Below are 9,905 nucleotides of genomic sequence, written 5' to 3' on the forward strand. Positions count from 1 at the left end.
ATTTAACTCCAGATCGAACAGATGACAAGAAACGATGTTGTGGAAGATAGAAAAAGGAGGGAAGAGAGAAGAAGATGAGAGCCTGCAGATGACAGCTCCAGTCAACTTAGAAATGCAAGGAATGAACGTGTGTCTGTGTGTGTGTGTCTGTAAGTGATCGTGTGCGTGTGTCTGTGAGTGAACGTGTGTCTAAGTGTGTGTGTCTGTAAGTGATCATGTGTGTGTGTCTGTTAGTGATCGTGTGTGTGTGTGTGTGTGTGTGTGTGTCTGTGAGTGAATGTGTGTCTTTGCATACGTGTGTGTCTGTGAGTGAACGTGTGTGTGTTCAATTGTGTGTGTGTCTGTGAGTGAATGTGTGTCTGTGCATGTGTGTGTTTGTGTGTCTGTGAGTGCATGGGTGTATGCGTGTGTATGTGTCTTCTGTGTGTGTGAATTTGTGTGCATGTGCATGTGTGTCTGTTTGCATGTGTGTATGTGTCTTCTGTGTGTGTAAGTTTGTGTGTATGTGTGTGTCTGCATAAGTGTGTGTGTGTGTCTGCATGAGTGTGTGTGTGTATGTGTGTGTGTGTGTGTGTGTTGTCCACTGACCTGAATCTGTTGTTGCAGAATGTTGATCTTGTGTTGCTGCTGCAGTAGCTGCTGCTGTTGTCGAGCGATCTGCATAAAAAAATAAGAGATTATTAAAGAAAAGCCAGAAGATCATTTACAGGAATTTAAAAAATGTTTGATAAGATTATTATTTCATTAATAACCAATGATCTTAACAAGGAAACGCAGTTGAAATCAATGTTCCAATGCTGAATAAAGCACAGATAATTGTAAATGAATATAACAAAACAACCTTTTTTTGTCTAAAAATTAAGGAGAAAAAATAAGAGAAAAAAAACACAGTTTTGTGTTGATGTTGTTGTTGCTTTCTTTGTCTTTATTAATCAAACTTCATTTTACATGTTTACCTAGTTTTTTTTGTATATTATACATGAACTAAAAGTTTAATAAACTGTGCAAATTGGAAACTGTAAATTATAGCTTTTTTTCTTGAAATACGACAAATATTTTTGCAAATTATATATTTTAAACTTTGACTTAAATCATCTTTTTTATTTGTATAATGATCCCACTTCACCAGTAGTAACGTCACAAGTAATATTACTTTATTTATTTTATTCAAATAAAGAGAATTAAATTTAATCAGATAAATAAATAATTTTCATTAATATTCATTATTTTCCTGATAATTCTCTTCGATATATTTCATTTTTAAAATGAAAGAATCTCTCAAAGATGGAGTTGAATTGAAGGAGAATGTTCTTTTCGCGTGAGCTTCAAATCCGTCACTGATCCTGTCTATTGTGCATCAGCAGATTCAAGCAGAAGCTTCTTTCTTGTGTCTTTCAAAGTCATTTAGCATTTTCATCCTGCGAGGTAATTACAGGCCGTGAATGGGAGGCGGCGCCCCATTTGCACTCTTGTCATATTTCATTAAAGGTTTGAGCAGGTTTGTCTGGAGGGCATTACGCTATCAAGTCTCAACAGCCAAATGACTGCTTGATGTAGGAATCTGTCTTTCTCTCTCCGTCTGCATCTTTTGTGAGTCTGTGAAAGGTGGAATGTGTTGTGATGGGAGTCGTGGGCTTGTCCCAACAGAGCCTGTCAGATCTACAGTAACGTGTCGACAAACAAAACTCACCTAAACACCTTCTCTGTGTCAACCTCTAATTTGTACGAATCTCGCTGTCACTTATAGTCGTTACCGGAGAGAAACACTCGCACCTCACGTCGGGAGGAAGAAAAAAGGTTTTAAGGACGTGGACGCTGTCAATCTTGTGTCTGATAATGTTTGTTGTTTAAAAACACGTCGCTTGCTGAAAAGAAAAATCATGTCCATAGTGAAAGATGGAGAATATCTTTAAAAAATACATTTATTATGAGAAAATATACATTTCTATGTGTATTTTTATGAATGTAATTATTAATCATTTTAGTATAACTCCTTAATACTCGTATTATCCCCAGTTCTTGTAATATTACTCTCATTTCTCGTCGTATTACTCCTCAATACTCGTAGTATTACCCACGATTCTTGTAATATTACTCTACGTTTCTCGTAGTAATACTCCTCAATATTCGTAGTATTACCCCACAATTCTTGTAATATGTATGTGATTCTCATTGTATTACTCCTCAATATTCGTAGTATTACCCCACAATTCTTGTAATATGTCTGGGATTCTCATAGTATTACTCCTCAATATTCGTAGCATTACCCAACGATTCTAGTAATATGTCTGTGATTCTCATAGTATTACTCCTCAATATTCGTAGTATTACCCCACTATTCTTGTAATATTACGATTGATGGAGTAAAATGTTTAACGCTGTAAAAGTACAATAAACACTTGTGTATAAATAAAATAGTACTTGTTTTATCGTATCGCATTTTTAATGAATGGAATTATTAATCGTTAATAAAGTGAATTATAAAGTTAATAATAAAGTTAATGCAATACAAACCTTCAAGTAATTAATTAATAAAGTAGACTTAAATAAATGAGACACGATCTTAAAACAATATTTGATCCTTAATAACTTGTTTAACAGAAAATACATAATGAATGAATCCAAGCACTGATTTATGTTCCTATATTTATATTATTTGTCTTTGAAATTATCCAAACAATCCAATAATATTCACTCAACATTTGTTTAATCCCTGAAAGAGTAGATTTTAAGGTTTAGCTTTGATGCTTCAAAACTGACTTTATATTTTCAAATATTGGATTAAAAATACAATATTGTCGAAGAAAAAAACCTTTGATTTGTTTATATATGTGAAGCTAGTTATGAGAGAATAGGTTAAAAAAAGCTCCTGTATTTAACGTGTTTGTGGTTCAAATGATTCTTCACCTGCTCCTGCTGCTGTCTCGCCAGCTCCATCTGCTGCCGCTGCTTCTCCATCTGAGAGACGGCCATCTTCTTCTGCTCGTCGTGGGCCGACAGCAGCTGCTCCCTCAGGCCGATCAGTTGACCGATCATGGTGGAGAGTTGGTGCTCCTTCTCCTCCAGGGACTCGGGGGTCCCTAGAGAGACCAGACATGTTCTTAAAAAAAACTTTTCTTACTTTAATCAATGATTTTCTTTTCAGGAGCGTTTCTTTCAACCCTCGTGAACCACCTTCAACATCTTCATAATCTCTGACAAGATGAAGATCAATCACGTCCTTCTACACAAGAATCCCTTGAATTTGCAGTTGCAGCTCTCGCTGATCCGAACGTCTTCAAGGTACCGACAGTAAAAAAAACTCTTAAGAAACTCCCTGTGGCAGAAGCTCGTAACTCAGCGAGTCATTATCGTGGCCGTGCCTCCACATGTCGCCGCCAACAACAATAAAATCACTTTGCAAATAAGCAGCTTTAACGAGTCTTTGTCAGGTTCTTGGTTCACACATTCTTGGATCCGCTTTAAAAAAAAAGGAGATTTTCAAAAGATTTCTCTAGAGATATCAACGATTTAAACGATCATTGTGTGTTGATGCATGGATTTTACTACAAGACATTCATAACATGATCTGAAGCTTTTAAACCATGCGTTTGTGTCTTCTCGTTTAGACTATTGTAACAGTTTATTTTGGTGTCTAAACAAGAAGGATCTGTCTCACCTGCAGTTAATACAAAATTTTGCTCTAGTAGAAGAACTTACATTTCCCGATCCCTAAAACTCTTCACTGGCTGCCAGTTTCTTTCAGGATCAATTTAAAATTCTGGTTCTTACTTTCAGATCTATTCATGGTCAGACCTTCCATCACTGATCTGATCCAGACTTACACCCCAGCTCGCGCTCTGAGGTCTGTGGATCTGAATCTACTGATGGTTCCTGAACACGGTTCAGGACCAGAGGAGAGAAATCCTTCCAGGCTGTTGCTCCCAAGCTTTGGAACGATCTTCCTCTGTGTTTGATGATCTACTGACTCCTTTAAGAAACATCTTAAGACATTCTTATTTGTGCTTTTGATTTTGACTCCTGTGTTTGTATTTTGTGTATTCTTTTAAAGTATCTATTTTAACTGTATAATATGTATTTGATTCTTATAGCATGTTGTGACCCTCGTCTAGAAAGATCTTTACAAATAACCTTTACTTTACTTTACTTTACATACTCTAAAAGGTCAGAAACTGCATCCATGGATCCATCCCATGATTCCAAAGTAGGTTCTCATTCATCAGGTCATGGTTATCCAAGAGGTCCCACAGGTTCCTAGGAAAGAACTCCCAGAACAGTCCAGTTCAGACTGGCTGTGAAACCACTTGGAAGACCCGAGATCACTTCTTAACTCTCTAACAATTGCTGTAGTTTTTCTTGACAACACTTTCATCACATCCTTGGTTAGTTGTGAAAAGGTTTCAGCTGCTGCTTCATGAAGCTTCACAAGTTGGTAGAGATGTATCAGTGAAGCCTCATGAAACAGAGTCATTATCTTCAGAGTCCACTAGATGTCACTCTCTGCTCTATAATTTATTCACATCACATTGTCTTTAAACTGAGGCGCCACATACTGACCTATAAACATATGACATTTTTTCATGAAGCTTCATCAACACGTCAATAATTGTTATTATTATTATTGTTTGCATGAACGAAACTTCAACTGAATCTTTGGAGAGCACTGTGTTAAACATTTATTTCGATATAAGAAAAATCTTAGTCGATCAGATCATTTTCCAAGTTAATTTTGTCTCTTCCTGCTCAATGACACATGTGACTTTCACCCCAACAGCTGATTGGCTGAAATGTGTTTGAATAAATAATTCACTTGTAACTGTGCAATGCAATATAAACCTTCAAGTGACTAACTGTGACTAAGTGACTAAGCGATTACCAAATAAAAAGCTATTCTTATTTTCAATTATGTGTATTAATTACAAAACTGTTTCAGCCAATCAGAGACGGCGTCACATGGGGTGAAAGTGTAAACTGTAAACCATCAGCACTGACAGAGTTGTGTGTGTCTTCAGCGCAGGTTTCTTCACATCGATCAAAGGCAGGAGGAAGATGGTTCACTTTTTTCTCGTGTCAGGTCACGACTAGATCACGATGGTGAGTTTGACCAGTGGCTCGAGTCTGGAATGAAAGAGCTTCGACACCAAAGAGCTTCTTCTTCTTCTTCTGCTGCTGACACTGACGTGTGTGAGAAACTTACACTTTCTGTTTTGGAAATTCTGCTTTGGGAATTGATTCAGGGATGCTAGAGGGTAATCTCTTTCTCCAGTGTGTGAGTGTGTGCACGTGTGTGTGAGTGTGTGCATGTGTGTGTGGAAAGTCTTGCCCTGGGGCCATTCAGAGAGTTTGCAAGGTGGCCCCAACACTACCTGCATACTAACAGAGTCCATTGTAGTTCAGTCAGGATCCTATTGTGGCCCCGACCAGAAGAACACAAACACACACACACATGCAAACACACACCGACACACACACAAACACACATGCAAACACACACAGACACACACACACATACGTAAACACACACTCAAACACACATGCAAACACACACCGACACACACACACAAACACACATGCAAACACACAGAAACACACACAGAAACATGCAAACACTAAGACACACACACACAAACTCACATGCAAATACACAGAGACACACACAAACACACACAAACACCGACACACATGCAAACACACACAGACACACACCGTACACATACGCAAACACACACCGACACAAACAAGTAATCACACACACAAACATTAATACAAACATGCACACAAACTCAAACACACACATGCATGCAATCATGAAAAGAGATAGGCACAGAGACACAAAAATGCCCACACACATTGACACACCAACATGCAAACACAAAAAGATACACACACAAACATTAAAAGGAACAGAGATAGACACAGAGACACACATACAAACACACATGCAAACCCACACGTAAACACACACACAAACATTAATACTAACATGCACACACACTCAAACACACACATAAACACAATCATGCAAACAGAAACTCTCAAAGAGATAGGCACAGAGACACAACATGCACACACAGACACACAAAAAAAGGCCCACACACATTGACACACCAACATGCAAACACACACACGCAGATACACACACAAACATTAAAAGGAACAGAGATAGACACAGAGACACACACAAATGCCCACACACATTGACACACCAACATGCAAACACACACACAGAGAAATGACCCGCTAGCTTCCCTGAATCAAAGGCAACATTCTCCTCGTCTTTTCTCTTTATTCTTGCTTTCATTCATCTCCAGTTTTCTCCTGCTGACCTCCTCCTCTCTTACCCTGTTCCAACTTCTCTCCCTCTACTTCATCCCTCTTTTCCTACCCCATGTTTCCATCCCTTTCTCATCTTGTTTCTCTGTCTTCGTTCTCCACCGGTTCATCCTTCAACGACCATCAGGTCCATTGGAGAGAGAATGAGTTCACGTACCTTTGACGTCTCCCAGCAACTCGTTGGCGTTCATACAGTCCACGCGCTCCTTCCAGTCCCTGGAGAGAAGTCGCTCCATGCAGGACGGTTCTGAAGAACGACGGTTCAAGTATTAAAGTCAGTAACATTTGTACGAACATGTTGAGGTTTTTTTCTTTGGACGACAATAAAAAAGTTTCATGAACAATTTCTGCAAGTATTTGTTTCACTTGGAAACATAAGAAAGTTCATATTCAGGATCAAAGACAGAATCTCGACATAGATGACGGGACACATGGTGACAAAAGAGTCTTCAGGTCTTCATTGATCCACTGGATCTTGCTTTGAACTTGACAATATTCAGTAGTATCAGCAAAGTATCAGCAAAACCAGGTACTTGCAGTTCTACAGCAAAAAAAAAACCTTTTCTCAGCAACTTTCTTTTTTCTTCTGATTCCATTGAAATATTGGTAAAGTCTGAGGATCACGTGAAGTCATGTGACTTCTTTAGACCTTCCAGGTGCAATCAACCCTCGAGGTGAACTGGAGAAGCTCTTGGATGAGAGTTAAACTCTCAGTTTCCAGGGTTTGGAAGCTTCTGAACAGCCCGAGTCATGATTGTCTTCTTCAAATATGTCTCAGCATCTGGACTCAATCCATATTAGATAAGATTACATTAGATTAGATTAGATTAGACTTTATTAATTCGTATTAAAAGAGTCCACATTTATAACGAACAAGATACTCATCGATACAAACTGGATATAAACTCAACACGCGTGTTTGTTTTTTTTACTCTAATCTTTAACCAAGAACATGTCGTTACATTAAAAGCAAACCTTTTAAAAATGCAACTCAAACCTTTAATTTTTTCAAAAGTTCAAGATCGTGAGCCCAAAAACAAACCAAAGAGCTAAGTTTTGATGATAATTTCTGCAAATGTTTTTCTTGTTTTTCAGTCAAAAAGTTCTCAAAACTTGTTGAAGATGAAAGATTTTTCATTATTTTATTTTGTGCAAAACGTACAGAGATTGATTGACAACTCCGGGGGAAATTATAAATAAAAATAAATTAATGTGTGTGTGAACGGTTGTTTGTCTCTGTGTGTCCTGGGACAGACTTGCGTTCCTGTCCAGGGTGTCCCCCCCGCCTCTCGCCCTGTAAGATCTGGGATAGAATCCAGCCACCTATGAACCCCCATGAGGGATTAAGCGGTAAAGAAAATGAATGAATGATCGAAATAACTCTCGGTATGATGTCACTTCACACGTTTGATAAGACTCGATATAAATGGAGATTTATTTCAGTCATTTTCAGACAGTAAATAATCTCTGAGGCTGTGAAATGTTCAGTAAAAACGTTCCTATAAAAGTCACTGCTCTTGTGTGTTCAAGCCGCACACTCGCACAAACAAGAGGGTCAACATTATCAGAAACTAAACCAGAAAAATGTTCCCCCGGGGGCGGCTCTGATTAAGAATAGTTCAATCAGACAAAAGCTCATTTGTGTTTGTTGGTGGTAACAAAAGTGGCCGCGGGGAGTTCATACCATGGCTGCTATTGTAAAGGTTCCTAATCTGGAGTTTGTACATATGGGGCCCATTGTGTGGTCATGGGTTGCGTCCGTCAGCTGAACACTTCCTCGTCGAGGGCATTAGAGCCGTGTTTACAGTTGGATTATGATGGTTGTAAATAAGCTAATGCCGCTGCTGGATCCCGTGGGATCAGAGTAAACAAAGGGAGGGACAATGGTCGCGACAATTTTGCACTTGGCTTCAAGATAAAAACCTCATAAGTCATTTTTAATGGTGATTTCTTCCTTCGGGGGGGAAAAGTGTTTTTTTTTTCCAGTCAGATGGTTGGAATTATACTCAATGAGGTATTTAGAGTTTTCCTGCCTCGGAATGATGGAATCACGTTGACTTGTATAAATACTTATGATAAGAAACGTTGGTGTTTTCCCAAAAATTCATGTTCAAGTCGTGGTTATGTTTGACTAATCCAGGGCCTCCACCTTTTGTTCACCGCAGAATAATGTTGGCCATTATTTCACGGACTGAACCAACAAAAATAAAAAACACAATCGGCCAAATTAACAAACATTGCGTGAAAAATACATCTCATTATAACGATGAAAGTTTATTCTGCAACTTAAGTTTGTGTTTTGACTAATTTTCACTTGTTTACAGGTTTGTTTTCTCAGTAAACTTAGCGTTGATCTTCACGAGAGTCACGTGTTAATGTTGCTTCAGAGAAAAGTTTTTTTTTCTCCCACAATAAAAAATAGAACACTAATAATAGAAATGATTTAGTCACAAATGCCACACGGATCGGTCCCTGTACCTGGACCGGGACCGACCCGGATTCAGTGCCACTGTTGACACATCAAGAAGGTAAACGGTTCATTTTGGCAAAACTTAAAACCGTTCAAATCAAATTAAAATTATCCAGTGACTCTTAACCAAAGAAAGAATTTTCTAAGTATGGCCTTCTTTGTGACAGAATGATGAAGCTACATGAATAAAAGTATGAACCAAAAAAAAGAATAAATGTTGGTGCTTGTGTTTGTTTGGACACAAGACCAAACAAGGGCTTAGATTTAGAGACGCTCTTTAGAGAAGAAATACACCGAGGAGTCGGAGACACAAGTCTGCTTAAGTCAACCCGGTGTGTACTTTGATTCAGGATTAATAGCTCGCACCAGTAAACACACCCACTGGGAGATGAGGGGACGAGACAGAGGGTTGTTTGGATGTGAGGGAAGATAAAAATTCCTCGACGTCGTGATTCTAATTTACTGTCAAATGAAGGGTCTGTTGGTGATGAATGAGAGGAGGGGGATGAAAGGAGAGATAGAAGGATGAAAGAATGGATAGAAGGATGAAATAATGGGTAGAAGGGTGAAAGAATGGGTAGCAGGGTAAAAGGATGAATAGAAGGATGAAAGGAGAGATAGAAGGATGAAAGAATGGATAGAAGGATGAAAGAATGAATAGAAGGACGAAAGGATGGATACAAGGATGAAAGGATTCATAGAAGGATGAAAGGAGAGATAGAAGGATGAAAGGATGCATAGAAGGATGAAAGGAGAGATAGAAAGATAAAAGGAGAGATAGAAGGACGAAAGGATGGAAAGAAGGATGAAAGGAGAGATAGAAGGATGACAGAATGGGTAGAAGGATGAAAGAATGGATAGAAGGACGAAAGGATGAATTGAAGGATGAAAAGAGAAATAGAAGGATGAAAGAATAGATAGAAGGATGAAAGAATGGATAGAAGAATGAAAGGATGAATAGAAGGATAAATAGATGACTAAAAGGATGAAAGGAGAGATATAAGGATGAAAGAATGGATAGAAGGATGAAAGGATAGATAGAAGGATGAAAGAATAGATAGAAGGATGAAAGAATGGATAGAAGGATGAATAGAAGGATAAA

General features: G+C 38.4%; 1 protein-coding gene across 1 annotated transcript in view; it reads right to left on the reverse strand.

The window, feature by feature from the left end:
* Positions 1 to 9,905, reverse strand: part of LOC148073550 (transcription factor SOX-6-like) — a 103,931-nt gene that overhangs the window by 38,221 nt on the left and 55,805 nt on the right. Inside the window, exons 5-7 of the mRNA XM_087797911.1 lie at positions 6,491 to 6,580; positions 2,908 to 3,080; positions 589 to 657 (exon numbers count right to left, since the gene is read on the reverse strand). Coding sequence (XP_087654037.1) covers positions 589 to 657; positions 2,908 to 3,080; positions 6,491 to 6,580 — 332 coding nt within the window. The remainder of the gene's footprint in view (positions 1 to 588; positions 658 to 2,907; positions 3,081 to 6,490; positions 6,581 to 9,905) is intronic.

The sequence above is a fragment of the Callionymus lyra genome, chromosome 8 (genome assembly GCF_982586985.1).
Source record: "Callionymus lyra chromosome 8, fCalLyr1.hap1.1, whole genome shotgun sequence".
NCBI classification, from domain to species: Eukaryota; Metazoa; Chordata; class Actinopteri; order Syngnathiformes; family Callionymidae; genus Callionymus; species Callionymus lyra.